General features: G+C 42.4%; 1 protein-coding gene across 1 annotated transcript; it reads right to left on the bottom strand.

Moving 5' to 3' along the window:
* Nucleotides 1-13,172: 13,172 nt before the first annotated feature.
* On the bottom strand, nt 13,173-17,839 carry LOC146665583 (uncharacterized). Its single transcript, XM_085413314.1, has 2 exons — nt 17,452-17,839; nt 13,173-15,747 (listed from the first exon to the last, which is right to left on the bottom strand). Exon 2 carries the CDS (start codon nt 15,633-15,635, stop codon nt 14,880-14,882), a length of 756 nt encoding a protein of 251 aa, XP_085269440.1. The 5' UTR covers nt 15,636-15,747; nt 17,452-17,839; the 3' UTR covers nt 13,173-14,879.
* Between the last annotated feature and the right edge of the window lie 2,863 nt (nt 17,840-20,702).

Here is a 20,702-nt window from a genome sequence, read left to right as displayed (position 1 = left end):
CACCCTCTCTCTCCTGTTTGTACTTCAATCATGAAACTGATCAATGATCAGCTGATGGCTTTCCTCTCTTGTTTGTTTATCGTCCACTTCGCGCGGATGTCGCGTTAAACAACAGCAGCACGTTTGATCCGCTGTTGTTAGAATTAATTTAATTTAATATTACTTTCTAGTATCAGCTGATGTTTGCTGGAGCCACAGCTGTAAAAGCTGCTGGTCATGATATCGGTTTGTATATCTGGTGAGAGGGAAACATGAAGATGAAACCAGGAGATGTCCTTACTGAATCATCAGAGCTGTGATGGAGAAACAGGTTTACCTTTTAGGTGACATGAATGAGTTGAAGGGAAGTTATGAACTGTTTCTGAGAGACAAATAACACCAGGATCCTTTTCTAAGTAGCTGACAGCTGGTAACTGTGCAGGGGTGGGTCTAGCAAAGTGTTGCCAGGGGGCCAGGTAGGGCATTAACAGGGAGAGGGGGGCACAAAGAAATACTTTTCTTTCTTATTCTAATTTAAAATGTCTAGCTTTTAAAAAAATAATTATCTGAGTCTTACCACAAACGATTGATAGATTGATACATATATACCATCAAGACAGTGTACATCATCATCAGTGTTTGTTTTCATTCAAAGGCTTTATGATTTTTTCTATAATGGTGGGCCGGTCTTTAGTCAAAATACCCGGGCCGATTGTTTTGTCCCAGTCCAGCCCTGTATGCAGCTCATCTACAGTCTGGTGTTACCTATATCTTCCTATTCAGAAGGCAGAATTTCCAAGTTCTGAGTACAATCAAAGCACCACGACTGCAGTTTTTGTGTTGGATGTAAAAAGCGCACATGACGCTGTGACGTAGGCTAGAATCATGGCGGCGGTCAACGACGGTCCAGGCGTGGGATTTCTCTCGTGGAAATATGCACATTATCTTTTCCTTTCTATTGGTAGGTGGCACAGTGCACTTGTGGCAAGTAAGCAAACTAGAAGACTGGCACTCTTGCTGGGTATCCAGTTACGGAAGCAACACATTAACAAGAGAAGTCTGAGTAAAACCAAAGTTACTTTCCGTAGTAACTAGTTACTTTGAAAGTAACGAGTAACTTGAAGTAACTGAGTTACTTTTGATGGAAGTAACAAGTAATGTAACTAAGTTACTAATTTAAAGTAACTTACCCAACACTGAGTATGAGTAATTTTAAAACTTAGTAGCAGCCGCCATTGTTGGAAACTGGAGTTTGGCTGGGCCGCGCTATGAATTCTGGGATATGGTAGGCCACGAAGGACACACCCGACCCATCCTTCAAATTCGGGGAAAAGGAGGACGCATTTGTCGGCTGCATTCGGAGGAGTCTACAAATTTGGTCAGCCTTCGGCGCGTCACTGTGACGTAATCAGTCTACAAATGCGGCCTCAGGAGGATGCAGCCCATGAATTTGGACACGACCAAAGTTAAACTTACCTTGGCTGTGTCATGAATCGCTGTGTGGCAGGCAAGCAGGAGTGGTGGACCCAAGATGCAGAACTCAGACACGGAAGTGAAACTTAAAGCGCAGCTTTATTGCTGGGAAAAACCTCGTACAAACTAAACTCACCAAAAGAAAAACAAAAGTCAGAACAGAGGAACCAAGGACTGAAACACTGGAAAAGAAATACTAAACTGGAGCAGGAGACTAAACACTAGGAACATAGAAGCAGACCACACAGCTAGTTGCGGGTACGACGCGACACTGACACAGAGAAACACAGAGCTTAAATACACAGATGGCAGTAATCAAGGGATGAGAGACAGGAGGGGAACACACCTGGGAGAAATCACAGCTGACGAGACAGGGGAAATGTAAACAGAGCACACTCACATACGACAGACCTTCACAATAAAACAGGAAACCCAGACACATGGAAGCAGACAAGACATTGAACTAAACAGACAGATACACAAACAGACGGGGTGACACCATAGACAGACAGAGATACAGACGCAGACTCAGAGGCAGACCGAACATAACACATCGAACTCAAACAATAATAATAATCATGATAATAAATTTGAAAATGATAATAATAAACTTAAAGCGCTGGGTCACCGACCCAGGATCATGACAGTACCCCCCCTCAAGGGCTGGCCCCCGACAGCCCCAAAAGACAAACAGACCACCAAGCCAGGGTGGGCGGCGGGAGGCACAGGACGGAGGGCCCAGAACAGAACAAAAGAAGAGCCCCCCCAGAAAACCAGAAAAAATGTCCAAAGACCATACAGGGGAGCAGAGTCCAAAACGTAGGTCAGGAGGTCGGCCTGGGGACCGATAGGTCAGAAGGCCAGCACAGTTCATGTCTGGAGGCCGACCGTGCGAAAGGCAGCGGCAGCGGGGCAGGTTCGGAGGCCGGCCGTGCGGACAGCAACGGCGGTGACGGGCAAACAGTTCTGGGGGCCGACCGTGCGCATGGCAGCGGTGGCAACAGAGCAAGTCCGGGGGCCGACCGTGCGCATGGCAGCAGCGGGATTCAGGAGGTCGTCCACAGCGGCGACGACGCCCAACTAGAGGCCAGGAAAGCGGCCGGCAGAGACGAGGTGGAACAGGACGAGCTGGAACTGATGATGGTGTGGCAACCGCAGGACCAGACGAGGCAGGACCGGATGCTGAAGCCGCACCTGGCGTGGAAGAAGCCACTGCGGCTGGACCAGACGAGGCTGAGGCGGCTGAAGCAGAGGCTGGACCAGACGAGGCTGAGGCGGCTGAAGCAGAGGCTGGACCAGGCGAGGATGAGGAGGATGAAACCAGAGTTGGACCAGGCGACGGCGTGGGTGATGCAGGAGTTGGACCAGGCGACGGCGTGGGTGATGCAGGAGTTGGACCAGGCGACGGCGTGGGTGATGCAGGAGTTGGACCAGGCGACGGCGTGGGTGATGCAGGAGTTGGACCAGGCGACGGCGTGGGTGATGCAGGAGTTGGACCAGGCGACGGCGTGGGTGATGCAGAAGCTGGACCAGGCGACGGCGTGGGTGATGCAGAAGCTGGACCAGGCGACGGCGAGGATGAAGACACAGAGGCTGTAGCTGGCGAGGATGAAGACACAGACGCTGCAGCTGGCGGCGGCGTGGAAGCCGGAGACAGAGGCGTTACAGCAGGCGGCGGCGTGGACGAAACTGTGGATGCGGCTGCTGCTGCAGGCGTGGATGAGGCTGCTGGTGGAGCAGCTGGTGGCTGGACGGGCTCCTCGGGCCCTCCAGCCGGCGAAGCAGGAGGCTGGACGGGTTCCTCGGGCCCTCCAGCGAAAACAGTCTCAGGACCAGTGGGTACAGGGGCCCCTGGCAGGGAAAGAACAGAACCAGCAGGCACGCGGGCCCCTGGCAGGGACAGAACAGAACCAGCAGGCACGCGGGCCCCTGGCAGGGACAGAACAGAACCAGCAGGCACGCGGGCCCCTGGCAAACACATGGCAGACTGCAGCTGCACAGAGCATTGAGTCTGCTCAGGCAGCGACGGCCGGGTGCGGTCCTCAGCTGGCTTCTTAACCGCCAGGGGTCCAGAGTCTTCTGGGGGCTGAAACCCAGCCTCTGGGGAGGCCCTGGAGTGCATCTCAGTCTCAGAACTGGCCAGCTTTTGAGGACTGATAACAACATTGTTTGGTTTGTCTCTCTGCTTAGGATTAGAGGTTGTGGAACAGTTCTGTAAGGGTTGGATAGACATAGCTTGCTGTACCGGAGGCGTAGGTGAAGATGATGGCTGTATAGGTGGCTGAGCTGAGGGCGAATGAAGAACAGGTCGGGAAAATGATGGATGTGAAGTTGGAAACCGAGCTGACGATAAGGCTGATGATTCCTCTACCAACTGAGCTACTGACTGGGCTAAGGATTGAAATAAGGTTTGTAGTAAGTCAGGCTGTGGATGTGACTGTGCTATGGGTAGCGAGGCTGAATGGGGTGGAGGTGGCGACTGAGCTTCGGGCCGGGCGGCTAACTGAGCTTCGGGCCGGGCGGCTACCTGAGCTTCGGGCCGGGCGGCTAACTGAGCTGACATAGCCCCAGAATAAACAGTTCCAGATGAAACAGTCTTAACTCCTGGGTCCGAAGAAGCATCAGAAGCACAGTCTTTTGAACCAAAGCGGAAACGATCGCTCTCAAAATGAATACTGTCATTTTCTCGAACAGGAGAAACAGGAGTTCTACAGTTCATGAAGCTGACGTTAGCGGCCTTGGGGGAAACAGTCTGTTTATCCCTCGACACAGAAGGCGAATGTAGGGGGACTTTGTCACTCACCCTAGGCGGTTGTTCGAGAAGAGTCCCAGGCTCCTGCTGGAGCCGTGAGTGCTGGCGGCACGTTCACCGCTTCCAAGTAGAAGAGGGAGCAGCGCTGGCAGAATGCGACAAGGAATGACTCGGCTGTGGCTGCTCCTGCTGTGATGTGGAAACGCTGGGTGAGTCGGGTGGCACAATAATGATCCCTAACATCTTGTAGAAAGCTTGAGCTGGTGTAAGCTGGTTGCTCGCGGTCTCATGGTAATCCTCCCGGGACCGGCGGGAGCGTTTTCTGTGAGACCGGGGCATCCGGGGGGAAGAAGCAGGTGAGTGGACCGAAGGGTAGGCAGCTAGTGAGGAACGGCAGCACGGAGGCCCTCCAAGCGCTAGCCGGGTCCCGTCAAAGGCTGAGCTGCGCTTCCTCAATGAGTCTGCTGGATCCATACTGGTCGCGTCGTTCTGTCATGAATCGCTGTGTGGCAGGCAAGCAGGAGTGGTGGACCCAAGATGCAGAACTCAGACACGGAAGTGAAACTTAAAGCGCAGCTTTATTGCTGGGAAAAACCTCGTACAAACTAAACTCACCAAAAGAAAAACAAAAGTCAGAACAGAGGAACCAAGGACTGAAACACTGGAAAAGAAATACTAAACTGGAGCAGGAGACTAAACACTAGGAACATAGAAGCAGACCACACAGCTAGTTGCGGGTACGACGCGACACTGACACAGAGAAACACAGGGCTTAAATACACAGATGGCAGTAATCAAGGGATGAGAGACAGGAGGGGAACACACCTGGGAGAAATCACAGCTGACGAGACAGGGGAAACGTAAACTGAGCACACTCACATACGACACAGACCTTCACAATAAAACAGGAAACCCAGACACATGGAAGCAGACAAGACATTGAACTAAACAGACAGATACAAAACAGACGGGGTGACACCATAGACAGACAGAGATACAGACGCAGACTCAGAGGCAGACCGAACATAACACATCGAACTCAAACAATAATAATAATCATGATAATAAATTGGAAAATGATAATAATAAACTTAAAGCGCTGGGTCACCGACCCAGGACCATGACAGGCTGTATCCCAATTCAGCATCTGCAGCCTTAAAGGCCGCATTTTAAGGCCAATTACGTCACAGCGACACGACGAAGGCTGTCCCAATTCAAAGGCTGCTCGAAATGCGGTCCTCAAATGCGTCCTTCATTTCATTGAATTTTAAGGATGTGGCGGTGTAGACTTCGTGGCCCAACATATCCCAGAATGCATAGCGCGGCGGTGGGTGTGGATAATTTTGCCGGAAAAAAAAACGGCGGAAGAGTAAACTTTTAAAAGTAAGTACTGAATATTATGTTACTTATTTATGTGTGAATGTTTAATAACGAAGAACATTAAAACATTACTGTTGGCCAAATGTCGGCAAAGTTATGTGACATTAGCAATGTTTGTACTAACTTGGTTTTAAAGCCTTTACTTTAAAATATACCCGTTCAATAGTTGACCTTAGTCTTACAAAGAATGTGATGATTTTATGGATTTTTAAAGTAAGCACTGAGACAAATTTAGTAATGCCAACATATTAAAAGAACAATATTTGTCTCTCATATATATAACACAGTTATATATACAGTGTCAAAGAAATCTGTCTTTGAGTGAAGATTTAAGGTGACAGGAAATATAAATAATATAAATAAATGCAGCTTGAATCTTTACTGAAGCTCAGTATTTGAAAAAGAGTTCATTCACTGCTGTAATAACTAATAATGATTGAAATTATAACTTTAATATTGGCCATATTATATTTACATTACCAAAGTGAGATGACTTTAGTCTCATGAACAACATTAGCTAATTGTTATTTACTAGCTAATCTTAAATGACTGTTCAGTACAGAAGTGAAGCCCAATAATCATGATTTCACAGTCCCGTGGTCTCAGCCTCAGATACTTATCAAATCAAAGCTCATGTAGAAACAAACAAACAAACGAAAAAAAGATTTTCTCCTTCATTTCTGTCAAACACAGCTGTATGAAACGTTTCCAGCTGTTAGTGTCATGGTTGCTAGGCATCCAGGGCAGCGCGACGGAGGCTAGACTGTCCCATTTCACAAGCCTCTCACTTCCGGCCTTTAAGTACGCGGCCCTTGTGGACCGTTAAGGCTGCGCACTTTAAGGCTGCAGACCCTGAATTGGGATACAGCCCTTGTGTCGTTAGGAGCCTGAACCGCAGTAAAACTCCGGTGAGGTCAATGACCTTACGCTCTCCCACTGTCACACGTTGATGACGTATTTGGAAATCAATTCAGGTGGGACCAGTGTTGCCAACTCCTCAGTAAGGAAAATCGCTATTGGTTGTCCTAAAAGTCACTAGAAGTCGCTAAATGATGTCATTGACTAATTTGCATAATTGGTCATGCTAATGTAATGTGTGGAGCAGGGAAATTATTTTACTGCTATTGTTAAATAATTATCATTATTACCATTGCATTAATAATATAATCTGTAACATTGATAGTGCATTCAGAGGTTTAACAGTGTGTGTCTTTCAGAAAGGCTAAAAGTCACAGGCTGACAGGAAACAGGCTTGCAGAGAGTTTGCAGAAGCAGTCTTAAGTTATTTTGAGCAGCAGGCTAGACGAGGCTATTTGAATTACTAGGTTATTCAAATTGATTATTGCTCTAACAATGTAACAGATAGCTTTAAGAAGGCCTTAAGATGTTATGCATGCAATTATTATGTTAACCTTGTATTCCAGGTGCAGTTATAACTATTTTATACATATTGCATATCTGTGCTTATTCGGAGTTGATGTTCAAGTTCATTAAAGGTCTTAAGCTTCACTGGTGAGAGTGTCCAGATGATCCATGCTGAGGGAAACTAGAACAATAGAAGGGATTGCAATACATGCTTACAAAACACTTATATCAGGTTATTTTATATTAAGCTTTTAGTAGAGGTTCTTGATTAAAACATTTATTCAACATAGTACATGTAGTTTCAGTTAGGTTATTGTACCTAAGGATGAGCCTCTGGTCTGGTGAAAGGTCAGAAGTGCAACAGGTGAATTGAGAAAGAGCATTTAAGGACAAGACACAGACAGTTAGTAGGCGAAGAGGTGACACAGAGAGCATGTGAGGTCAACACACACACACACACATTAGTTAGATTTATTTATAGGAAAGAGGTTAGTCATGTCTGGTTGTAACTGCGAAAGTGTCTCTGTAAACGAGGAACCGTTCCTTGTTGTCTCGGCAAGAAAGAGGAACAATTCACTTCAAGACAAGAACTGAAAGGTAGACAGGAAGTACCGGCCATGAAAATAGAAGACGATGTTCTTTCGAACTGTGTTAAAAGTCATTGTGGTGTTGATTTGACGTATGTATATATCCTGTCTGTGACGTATGAAGGGGCGTCATTAATTCAAACCCTGATGCTATAAAAATCTGTGTATGCTTTGATTAAGTTGAAGATCAATTGCTGTCTGCGTACAGAGTTGTCTTCCCACGCGTGTGGTCATTAAAATCATTGTTTGACCAAGATCTTCTGGACCATGGTTGTTTGTACTCTCCTTCCTCAATATTTTGAACCTTAACAAATTGTAACCTACGCTGTTGGAGAGAGAAATAACATCATGGAAGAGACATAAAGTGAGTAAAAAACGTCTTAAATGCATTTAGAATTTATTTAGAACTACAAATTAAATTTCTTTTAGCAATTATTGTTTTTTTAATGTCACAATTCCAACCCTGCTCCTTTATCCGGGCTTGGACTGGCAAAAGTGACCCGAAACAGGCACTCTGGTGGAGTTATTGTGTGTGTGTGTAGTTTTAAATTTTGTGGTCCACAAAACAACATAACAGTAAAAGAAGAACTGACTGCGTTACAGTCAGTGCAGGAGCCCTGCCCTGATAGCAGCTGGGGAAGGACTATCCTCGGCCTGTGAGCGCTTTGGCACGGGCGAGGTGCCCACCGCAGCACCTGCTGCTTATTGAGAGTAAGAGCAATACGCGCTTTCACAAAAAGTCGTCATAAATAAGTCTCTAATAACGCCAGAAAAAGTCGCCAGATTTGTTGCTAGTCGCGTTTCAGAAAAAAAGTCGCTAAGGTGGTCTGAAAACTCGCTAAATATAGCGACAAAGTCGCTAAGTTGGCAACACTGGGTGGGACATGACAACACTGCCATCTGCAGGAAGATTTTCTCTCTGGTACCTTGTGTTCTGATACCTGACAACTTTTTTCTTGAGAACTGAGACCTGACTAGGGTGGGTACCGATATCCGGTGCCATAATGGCACCGGTTCTGACATAAACGGTAGTAACCAGACCGAAAAGCAGCGCACATTTCGGTGCTTTATTTCGGTGCTTTTTTTTCCTGAGCTGTGATACACTTTAGATTCTAGCCAATCATTTTACGTTAACGAGGATAGTAGGCGGGTCCAGTGACGTACGTTCTTTTAGAGCAGAGCTACAGATTAAAATGCCCAAGGCGAAGCGGTCAAAAGTCTGGCTGTACTTCACAGCAAAATATGCAAACTCAGCAGCCTGCAACAAGTGCTTTAAGCTGATACTGTGATACTGTCAAAGGAGGTAACACCTCAAATCCGATGAAACACCTGGCGACGCATAGTGTTTTTTTTAAAAGCCGAGAAATGCGCCGTATTTGATAGCTTGCTGCAAGACCTCACACCGAGCACATCTACTGCGGGTGGGTTGCCTGTTATCGGACCCGAAGTTAGCAACATCCCCCAAAAACCCGAAGAGGAGAGTCCTGGCCCGTAGCCCTGCCAGTGTAGCAGAAATGATGACGGATGATGATGCAGCAGCAGCAGCCGTTCTTCTCTGCGTGAGTAGCTTAATGTTGTTTGTGTGTAATTTACGTTGAGTAGGCTAACCACGTTATTACATTAATGCATGTAAGGTGAACTAGCAAACATCATCATAGCTACATGCGGCTGTCTTCTTGTTAGATGGCAGATACTCCTTTCACCCTGGCCAAAAAGGCTAAAATGACCAAAGAAAAAGTGGAAAACAGCTAAACATGAGAGGTTTTTGGACAAAGTTTGTGTTTTTTTCCATTGATTAAGCACTGCTTCCAGCCAAGAGTGATACCATATATGCCCCATAGCTGCTAACATTGTTATCTTTTTACAAAAAAAAGCTGAACATGAGAGGTTTTTGGACCAATTTTGTGTTCTCCATTCTTTAAGCACCGGTTTGAGCACCGTTTAAGCACCGTTTCAAAAGTACCGGTTTGGCACCGGTATCGGATAAAACCTAAACGATACCCATCCCTAGACCTGACAATTTTTTGTCTGATACCTGACAACTTTTTTCTTGAGACCTGACGATGTCCTAAAATGTACACCGTAGTGGGGGGGTGACCTTGGATGACCTCTAGAAACTTTTATTAATATTTTTAAAATGATGAAATGAAATGAAAATTTTTGCAAATGTTTGACATCAATTTTTTTTAATTTGGTCAATGTGGGGGGCCTGTTTGACCTTTTGACCTTTTACATGTTCATTAATATCTTTACAACAGGAACAGCACAAATTACAATTTTTGCAGCACAAACCAGCAAATCCACTTTTGTTGGGTATGAAGAATTCAGGGGGGGGGCACAACTTCACTCACATCGTCTTCCACCTGCTCCTCCTGCGCTTTTTTGCTCAGTGTGTCAAATTTTTCATTACTTCTCTGCTTTCTTTGGTAATAACGATATTTGTAATATGTTTAGCCCATTTTTCTCTTTGAGGGGAGGCTCAATGACTATCAATTGCATCCTAGGTCATATTGCAGCTTCCCAGGCCCCTGTATTCATTGGACCAAGGCTAACTCTTTTCTGGCTGATTGTCCTGAACAGCTGGGAAACCAGACTGCCTGGGTGACAGTGAGGAGCAACATAACAGACCACCAAAAGCAAATCAAAAATAATGAACAAATGCTTCAGACATTAAAGAGAGAGATTTTTTTCCTGTCCCTGTTAGTAAATTAATTTAGTGATGAACAGATTGATTTACTCTGCCTTACAAAAACCTGGTTAAAACAGGATGATTGCTAGTTTGAAACTGATAGCCTCCACATGGCATTTAATTATTTAATTATTTAATTAATTATTAGACTTAATAGCTATTGTGGTACCTCCCTGAGGCAGAAGTGTTTCTCTGTGCCACTCTTGAATACCAGCTTTATTCTTTATTTCTTTTGTTTACTGCATTTTCTACAGTGTGCAAATGCCATGTGTTGCAATGATACAACAGACAGGTACTGTTGGACACCACCAACTCACACAATCTTTTGAATTCCTGGCTTTATGCCACCAGATCTACAATTTTTGGTTCGCTCCCACAACTGCCCTCTGCCCCCCAGGAAGGCAAAAAGGTTGTGCTAACTGACCATCACTACCCAGCCTCTTGCTAGCCAACATATGGTTTCTGGAAAACAAACTGGATGAGCTTAGAGTCAGGATTACAACACAGTGCGAAATAAGAGAGTACTGAACCCTAATTTTCACCAAGACCTGGCTCTCAGACACAGTCTCAGAATGCAGTGTTCAGCCACAGACTCTTTCCATACATCAAGCAGGCCAGACCTCAACCTCCAGTATGGCTAAATGGGAGGAGTCTGTTTATTAATAACTTGTGACATGTGGAGTTTTTACTGCTGAAATGCCATCCACCTTGAAATTCTGAACAAACATCACCTATAAAAATGCTAATGCAAAGGACATGTTAGCTAAATGGAGCAAACCTGTTTGGAGTGGAGGCAGGAAGTCAGAGTTTCTGTTAACTCTGCCATTTCAAGGAAATCATATTGTTCAGTAGTGTTATGGTCCCTCCTCTGCCTCTCCTATTTCTGTTTCACTTTCAACATGACAGCTGCAGGCATGTGAAAATGGAGATCTCATTCATCTCATTCATCTCTGCCTTCTTGGTATCACTTTATATCACATAGATACTGTTTCAGGTGAAGATAGCAGTTAAAGGGGTCAAAAATATCAAATAATATTTGTTTCTTTGTAACTGTGTTTGCTCTCCACACCCTTTCCTACACCTCAACATGCAGTTGTAACACACACATAATAACACTGAGGACACCAGTAAGAGCTTATGTCACACAGTGGAAAATTGTGTTTTTATATTTTGTGAGGGAGAGGGTCAGCAGGTACTTGTATGCCAGCCCAAGGAGACGATAGGCATTAGACAGGATGTTGAACCGCCTGAGTATTTGATAGCAGCACAGTGGGCAATTTTTGCAAGAACTACAGCTTTTGGTCACAATTTCACTTTCTTCATCCCATTCTTCAGATCTGTCCTTTGCTGTCAGTCAGAACTGAAACGTTTTGCTGAACAGTGGGAAAGGCTTAAGACATTACATGTAGATGACTACAGGACCAGAACAGCAAAGGACAGATCTGAAGAATGGGACGAAGAAAGTGAAATTGTGACCAAAAGCTGTAGTTCTTGCAAAAATTGCCCACTGTGCTGCTATCAAATACTCAGGCGGTTCAACATGCTGTCTGATGCCTATCGTCTCCTTGGGCTGGCATACAAGTACCTGCTGACCCTCTCCCTCAAAAGGACATTCTCATGTCATTGGACTCTGACATGGTCATTGACAGGGTAGCTGAGAAGAGTGACCTGCTGAGAAAGCTCCTTTTGTAACCTGGTGAGGTGAAATAAAAATGAGCAAAACATTCCTAATTATCTATTGTTAATATTAAATTCAGCTTTATTATTATTGCCTAAAGTACAGTCAAATGAATACGTTTAGTATCTACCTTCACTTCAAACAAGTCAAGTGCTCGGTAAATGCTTAGAATTTGTCCATCTTAATAGATAGAATAAATATGAGATTGGAGTATTAGGCATTTATAAACATATATTCTTACAGTCTTAATCTGTCATTGTTTCATTTCAGATGCTGTCAGTCATTTAAGGAGGACTGAAGTGTGTTCATTTTAAGTAAGTACTATACGGAATATGATTCAACCATTTTTCTAGAGTAAGCTACCAGTACTGTCATCGTCTGAAAAAATCTATTAAGTGCAATTCTTTCTCAACCTTCACTGTCTGTCCTTTCACTTCTTAAAGGTTTCCATGTCCTAAGATCTGTTCAGTGTTGCTGCTGTGGAAGTGTTGTAGGTGACCTTTTATTGATGAGTGAATAGTCTTTGGCGATACAATTCAATCACAATCTGTCCTTTATAGATTTTAATATTCATCTAATCTTTGTTCCATTCTGTACTGTTTGTCAGGGTCTAATCATACATTGTTTGTTTGTTTAAGAGGTTCTCTAGACCATTCAACTTTTTAAGTTCATCAACGTAAATACTGCTGTATATGATTCCTCTAATTTTGTGGAATAAAGATGCCAGTACTGTGATCATCTGAGCAAGTCCATCAATTGCCATTCACTGTTCTTTGTCCTTTCACTTGTGTCCTGTTTTTCAGGGTCCCATATAATTTCTTCAGAAGTAAGTACTGTATATGATGCCAGTATTTTCCCATATTTTCTAGATACTGTATTAGTACTGTGTGTAAAATGCCATCAAAAACTCAATTAAGTGTTATTCTTATTCTTCTTTCTCACCTTTCTTTCTCTGTCTCCTTTCATATTTAAAGGTTGCTGTGTTAAAAATATATTGTGCTACCATGCTGTTTTGTATTGTTTTGGTAAATAAATAGTTTATGAAAATATCACTAAATCTGTCATTTATTAATTTTAATATTAATTAATGATCATGTCTCACCTCTAGTGTTCTTGGTCTTAATTTCAGGTTTCTACCATGTGTTGTAGATAGTTCAGGAGGTTAACTCGACCAAGCAGTCTTTTTGTTTCCGCTGTGTACTGTTTAAAATCCAGAATAAGGAGGATGGTGTAGGTTTAAGTTTATTAGATTGATACATATATACCAACAAGGCAGTGTACATCAAAGCAGTTGTTTTCATGCAAAGGCTTTATGGCTTTTCCTATAGTGCCTGATGGGCCGGTCTCTAGTCAAAATGCCTGGGCCGATTTTTTGTCCCAGTCCTGCCTGACACTCGGACCGGCGGCCGCCTCTGGTCTCTCCTCCTCTTGCCTCCCCTTTCCCTTATCCACCTGCTGGCCTCCACCACTTGCTGATGTTGCTAAATCTGTGGAAGCTATGCCATAGCTACCGCCAAACAATTCAGTTATTTTTACACATTTGGCAGCGTCTGCCTGAAGGGCTTGTTTCTTTTTGGCCCTAATTTTTTCTGCACCTCCTTTCCTTTTTTTGTTCTCCATTTTCTTTCGTTCGTCTATAAGATTGCTAAACAAGGGGGAGGGTGCATCCGACCTCCTCGGCTGTAATTGGTCCAGCCCAGAGTCGATCATGACCAATTGGCCAATCCAACACCTTTCATTATTTATACCCTTCCAAAAAACAAAAAAAAAACCATCGGCCCATAAAAACAAAAAATCGCCAGCGGCCCACCAGGCAAATGCCCAGTATGCCCGATGGCCAGTCCAGCTATGAACTAGAATAAGGAGCATATCCCCTGAACTTGCAGCTGGTGCTACCAGAAAGTTTGGTTTCTGAGATTGGAGAAAATCTCAGATATCTGAAAAAAATGTGTTTTTGGGAGATTAAAGTTTTCAGAAAGCTGAGCAAAAGATGCAAAGTTATTATCAAAGAGCACATCACTGAAACATGTAATGCCCCTATCATGCCAATCTCCAAATATAGGATTGAATAATGATAGAACACAAAATTATTGAAGTTGTCTTCAGTTTGAATTGTATTCCAATGAACTCCTTTATTCTGCACCTAGTTTTAGTTTTAGTTTAATTTGAGCTCACAATAAAAACGCTCATCAGAACTGAACCACATGAAACACCCAGAGGCTCTTCTTGAAACACCTGTGTGGAAAATGAATATTTTTTTTATTCCTAAAGCGCCGATTCATGCAGAAGAGAAAAAGTAAATAAAAAACATAAAATCCCATCATAAACCAGTCTGATGGTAACAAAGGTGGTGGGCGTATATCAGACATGTTGGACTCTGCAAATATTTGTATACATTTGTAGATGAGCACACTTTCAGTTCTTTATCAGCATTTTACACAAACATATATTCACATACTAAAGCATTTGAACATTTAATGTATATTTTTAAATCCATGTGAAGGTGATTTTAACATTGTATTTACAATTTCCCACCAGGTAGGTTTTGTTGCTCATTTCTGGGCTCAAGAAGTTTCTCGGATTTATTTTATAATCAGAGTTTGTCCAAATTAATGAAATCATCTTTTTAGCTCATGAATGAAAAACATCTTACAGCCAAGACAAAGAAAGTTGGCGAGTCTCTCAGAGTTCAGGTTAATGTGGAGTAAAAACAGTCAAATGTTGGAAATCAGCAGAGACCATGGACCCTCTTTATACGACCTCTCTGTGACATCAGGCTGCTGTGGGTCAGCTTTACATGGATATACAACATCCAGTCTGTGAACGAAGGACATGAGGAAACTTCAGACTCAAACTACACAAGTCCTTCATACAGTCCAGGTCACAGTCTGATGATCCTTTATTCATAAAACATTATTTGTTAGTGTGAACAGTACAGGCTCACAGGGTGGAGGAGGAGGGGTGGAGGTGACTTTTCTACTTTCTTTCATTTCTTGTAAACTTTCTCAGTTCTGTTGTCATCTTATCAAACCCCTCAATGATCTTCTGACTCTGATCAGCCGAGTTGATAATGGCGTCTCTTAACTTTTTATCCTCTTCAGGGGTCGCAGTGACTCTGAAGATTTGCTTGATGAGCTTTACCAGCCCATCCACAAAGGCCAGCAGGATGTTCGTTTCAAACAGAAGTCCTGAACTCATCTCTTTTAGGCGAGACACTCGTCTGAGGGTCCTCTGAAGCTCCTCCACATCAGTCACAGTGTTTTCAGCCTGAGCTTCAGCTGATTTTTTCTCCAAGTCTTCACACGTCATCTTTATGTCCTCCAGATTCTTCTTCATTGGTTCAACTTTTTTCATAAATTCTTCTCCCCACATTTCTACTTGCTCTGCACGTCTACTCTCCGACCACATTTTTGTTATGTTGGATCCAACAACAGTAGCTCCACCTCCAACAGCAGTAGCAGCTCCAACACCAGCTACAGCTAAACTCAGTCCTCCAGTGAATGGAGCTAACATGAGCCCACCTAAGATGGCTCCTGTTCCGATTCCTCCAGTAACAGCTCCCACTTTTCTTGCTGTGTCAGTTTTTTCTTGCATTTCTTTTACTTCATTAGAAATGCTCTGAAACTCTCTCACGATCTTTCTCATCTGTGATTCATTCCTGTCAAAGTGTTGGATGAATAAAAAGGCATTTTTTCTAAGCTTGTTCAGTAAATATAACGAACTCTGTGCCATTTTATAGATTTTCCTTAGTGATGTGTAGAAAGGTTTCCTCTGCACAGTCTGATGACCCACTTGACCTCTGACCTTTTGCTTTGGATTGTAAATCAAACTGAGGTCTGGAAGACTGTGGACACAAACAGAAACACGTCAAACAATTCTGACATGAACAAAGTGAGCAGCAGAACAGACCGAGTGTCTCGCACACATGTTCAGATTAAAACTCACTCTCAGCTCTTTAATGTCGTGTCACAGACTAAAGATCACATCCTGTATTCATCCTGTAAATCCTCTCAGACCTCCTAATGAACATCAGTCAGGACCCACAGCTTTAGAGCAGGAAGAGATGAAACTTTAAAACTGTGAGGACGACCCCGTTGGTAGATATGAAGCTTTATAAATGTGTCTGCATAATAAAAAAATTTGATCTTAGTGAAAATGGACAGAATAAATATCTTTGTTCTATAAACTAAAGAGCTATATGTACAGTAATAACCTCACACGATGAGTTTATCACTGGTTTTATTTTATTTATTTATTTTGTATATATTTAATACTTTTGATAGGTTTTCCATTTCTTTTCCAGTGGTCGTCTGTTAACATGAAGGATTATTAGCTTTCAGGGCATGAAATCTCAGCCAGGGATAAATATTGTATTTTGTTACTATAGATCAGAGTTTTTGCTTGGTTTTTTTTTACATCGAGTGTCTGCAGTGTTTAACAATAAAAGCATGATTAATAAATGGTGTTCTGTCCAATAAAGCAGAGGGCTTTTGTTTGAAACAGGAACATGAAGTGTTGCATTTGTAAAAACAGTGTAATAAAGATGGAATGATAAAAGGTCACATATGTTCAGATAAAGAACAAAGGCAGTGGTTTTCTCATGGATTAAAATAGACTTCAGTGATGTCTGAATTCAAACTTAATAATTTCTACTTCCTCAGATGGAGGAAGTAAAAAGTGTTGTTCTGCTGTTCTTCAGCACCACACAGTTTGTCTTTCCACCATTTTCTTGTCTAACAAACACCCCTCACACTCTTAAAGTCCTCCTCATTATTACTCCTAGCAGGTTTTCGCCTGAGGAGGTCTGTTAACATTTTTTATGAGAATTTCAGAGAAACCTTTAGTATGAAGACAGTTTGTGAATACAGATCCTGGACATGTTTCTCTGTCTGTACCTGCTCTGAGGAAAACTCACAAACAAACATGGAGTCTTTTCCTGTCCAACAGAGACTCCGTGTCAGATATGTGACTCTGTCTCTGTGGAGTATCTGCAGCTGTGACAGAAACTCATGTGGTGTTGTAAAAAGTACCAAACTTCCCTCTGAAAGAAAACTGTATCAAAATAAAAATACTCAAGGTAAAATACACATGTACGTTTTACAGCTGGACTCAGCTCTACATTCAATAAATGCCTTTAATGGTCCCCTCAATATTTTCTCCCTGCAGTCAGTGAAATCAGGATGTCTGAGTTTCTGTCACTTCCTGTTCTCACATGCTTTCTCCATCTGGACATGCACGGTTTCTAACGGTCCTGCTGTGATGGCGCAGATCAAACTCATTCCCAGTACAGATGAATACATCTGTTATGACTAACTACTAACTAACTATCTCAGTCTCTGAAAACACTTCGGGAAAAACGTTTTTAAAAAAACTAAATACTCGGGAAAAAAAACTTGTTGATGCTTAGTTTCACTTTCACTTCGCCACGAACTCCAAACAGAGTTTATCTGAACATTATCTGAGTCCTCCTTCCTTCTTTGGCTCTCTGTCTCTCCAGCCTCTCTCTCCTACCTGCACAATCACTATGACATAACGAGCGGATTCTCACCTTTTTAGTCTGCAGAAGCTGAGAGTCTGAGCAGCTCCGACGAGTCACTCTTCAAAATGTCTGAGCAGCTGAGATGTCCTCACTCAGTCCCACCATGAGGTTTGTTTCTGAAATCACATGGTCTCCAGTTAGCGCTTTTTTAAATTAATGTGGACCAATCAGAGTCACAGATGCTGCTCACAAACAGCATGAACTCTGACATCAGAGCATCGCCTAACTTTGAGGTTAAGTTTTCTGAACCAATGAAAGTGTCAGTGTAAAGAACTGAAAATGTACATTAAATGCCTCAATTATCTTAATAGAAGAAAAAGAAGCTCAATTTTAACAGTTCACCTAAATTTCTTTAGATGATAAAAAAGTATTGCTGTATGAAATGACAGAACTCTGTCCGCACGATTATAAGAAATAAATATTTAAAAGTATAGAAAATATTCTGGCAGTTCATATCTAAGGCTGTCCTCTAATTATAAAAGTTTTCTTCATACACAGAAAATCTTCTCTTTCTTTCTGTTTTCTTACTGGGGACCAATTTGCAAAAAAAGAAAAGAAAAAAATCTATTATATAAAATTACTGTTTTATTCTTTATTCTTCTGAAAGCTGTGAGTATGTTTAAAGTAACGAGTACTTTGGAGTATTTTGAAGAACAGAAATATTTAAATTTAAAATAAATACATTAAAATACCTCTGGATGTTTTTCTCTCGTGTTATTTGTGGTGTTTAGAGGTAAAGAGAATCTGAGACAGACGCTCACTTTCACCAGTAAGATATGCTTTAGTCTCCATGAGTCCGGTTATTGATTATCTGCAGCTGGACACATCAAATCAGACATAAAGGGAGTCCTCCTGCTCTGTGTGACACTGATGGGATAATCTGTGAGGGTTTTTCTCCTGTCTGTAACGTCTGTCCTCCTCTGGGCCAGAAACCAGCGTTGGCCCTCCATGCTGAAGAAGGTTTCTATCAAAGTCTCCTCATGTCATGGTCCTGGGCCATGGTGGCCCAGTATTCTTAGTTTTCATGTATTTGTGTATTGTCCCTTATTTAGGCCATGCTTCCTAGGTTGCTCTGTTACGTTGTTCCTTATGTGTTTTTCCCCTTGTGACTCTTACCCCCTGTGTGCCCCTCTGTGTATCTGTGAGCCCTCGTCTCTCCTTGTGTTTTATTCCATGTTCTCCCCGTGCTCTCTCTCCTCCTGTCTGAACCTCTGTGTACTTCCTGTTTTACTTTGACAGTCTCCCGTCAGTGTTGTGTTCACCCCTGCCCTGTCTCATTACGATTATCTGTGTCAGCTGTGTTCCCCATGTGCTCCCACTTCCCTCGTTTACCCTCTGTGCATTTATGTCCATATCTCCCTCAGTTCAGTGTCGCGTTCTCCCTCATGACTGTGTGCGCCTCTGTGTGTTTCCTATTAAGTCAGTTCCTTAGTACTTCCCAGTTTAGTTTCATGTTATTTTGTATTGCTGTTATCTTTTGTCAGCAATAAAGCTGTATTTTGAGTTCAGTCCTGTTTTCCCGTGAGTTTGCGTTTGGGTCCTATTTCCTGCCTGCCACACAGCCTGATCATGACACCTCAAGCTGTAAAAAGACATTCTTGTTTAATTTTATTCATTTGTAAAAACACAAAATTTTTCCAGTTTATTATAAAAACCTTAATCAGAACTGAAAAATGTGAAACACTCAGATGTTGTTCATACAATCTGTTTATTGATCATCATGAATCATTTTAAAGCCTCTGAAGAAGAAACAGAAGAGCAGCTTTTCTAATGAAATGGAGAAATAACTGGTCAGTGTTACAGAGTTCAGTCAGTTTAAATAAGCTGCTAAGCTTCTAACATAGAATTATTTCTCTGTCTGCTCACAGTCTCCTTCTTACATCATTAGACAATAATGATGTTATCATGTATTAAACTGTTTACCAGCTCCTGGTATTTATCAAACCTGTATCTCAAAGCTGCTCTGCTCCCTTCACCCACTCTGCTCCTCATCTCCTCCAGTGTCTCGACCTTCTCCTTCTCCGTTCTGATTTATTCTTCTCAAACTTCTTCACATGTTTTATTGTCTTCTGAACTTGTAGGGTGAACTGGCTGTCTTACACACGAGCATCTGCAGAAGACTTGTTGAGACAAATTGTGCATTTTCCACTTTTGATTTTCTCACAGTCCCTAGGTTTCTTTGCCTTTTTGCATGGCTTGTGACAGTTCTCCTCACGCTTAGTGCACCAGGTAACTCCATAACGTTAACTCAAATCTGCATACTCAAATATTTTTGTATCTTTGTAGAACTTAGCTTCAGGTCCTGTAGGTTGATTGTTCCCCATGTTCCTTCAGAGCTTCTTGATCCTGTTTGATTTCTGCCTGTGTCCCTCAAGCCAGGTTGATTCTGTTTTTTAGGGTTCGGGTGCTGGCAGTGCACTAAGAAATTTGGAGATCAGTCTATAGTTAACCAAGACAACTGGATCAAGTATTACAGCCAACTTAAAACCCTGCTAATGCAGATAAATGTATCAAATTTAGTATTAAAGCATTAAGTCTTGTTTGATCAGTGTTGTAACTTGTGAATGGGACCTGTGCTGGCTCATGTGTTCAAACTGTTATCTATTTAAATAGTTATAACCTGTTACTCTAATGTAAATAACAAAGTCATAATAAAAGTCATCAGTTATACTTTCATGTGCCAGCAAGCTCTTATCAGTCAGTCTGAATAGCTCAACATATTATTATTGTAATTTTGACCTCCAGATCAGAGGTCAAATGTGACTTTTATTTTCTTCATGTCAATGACACACACCACACGTGTAAAAATCATAGTTCCCAGGTTAAAGGTCTTTTGTCTGTTTTCTACCAATTAATGATTAAGTTGATTCATTTGGTTTATGTTGTCCTGGTAACCTGGATAAGTGACACAAAGTGGAAGGATGAAAGCAAACATGGTTGAAACACTGATGTCACCTCCAAAATGGACCCAGAATAAAACCTGCCTCACACAGAGAAAAAATATCAATCAGATTATTTCAAATAATAAATTAAATGTCTTTAATTAAATGCTACATTTTAATATGAACTGACTTCACTCAGGAGAAATGAGTACACATCTAGATTAGATATAACTCAAAAATGAAACCAGTTCAGTTTCTAATGCGTCTCAGCTCTAATGTAAGATCATCACATTATGCAGAGAACTCTTTTCTGTATTGTTTAAATCTGAAGCTCCTTCACAGTTCGAGCTCCTTCGGCATAAAACCAGGAAAACCAGG

Source organism: Rhamphochromis longiceps, linkage group LG7, assembly GCF_057381845.1.
Source record: "Rhamphochromis longiceps isolate RC_006_pf linkage group LG7, R_longiceps_female_GT1.1, whole genome shotgun sequence".
Lineage (NCBI taxonomy): Eukaryota > Metazoa > Chordata > Actinopteri > Cichliformes > Cichlidae > Rhamphochromis > Rhamphochromis longiceps.
Note: the sequence above shows the minus strand (reverse complement) of the source record. Positions and strands in the feature narration are given on the sequence as shown.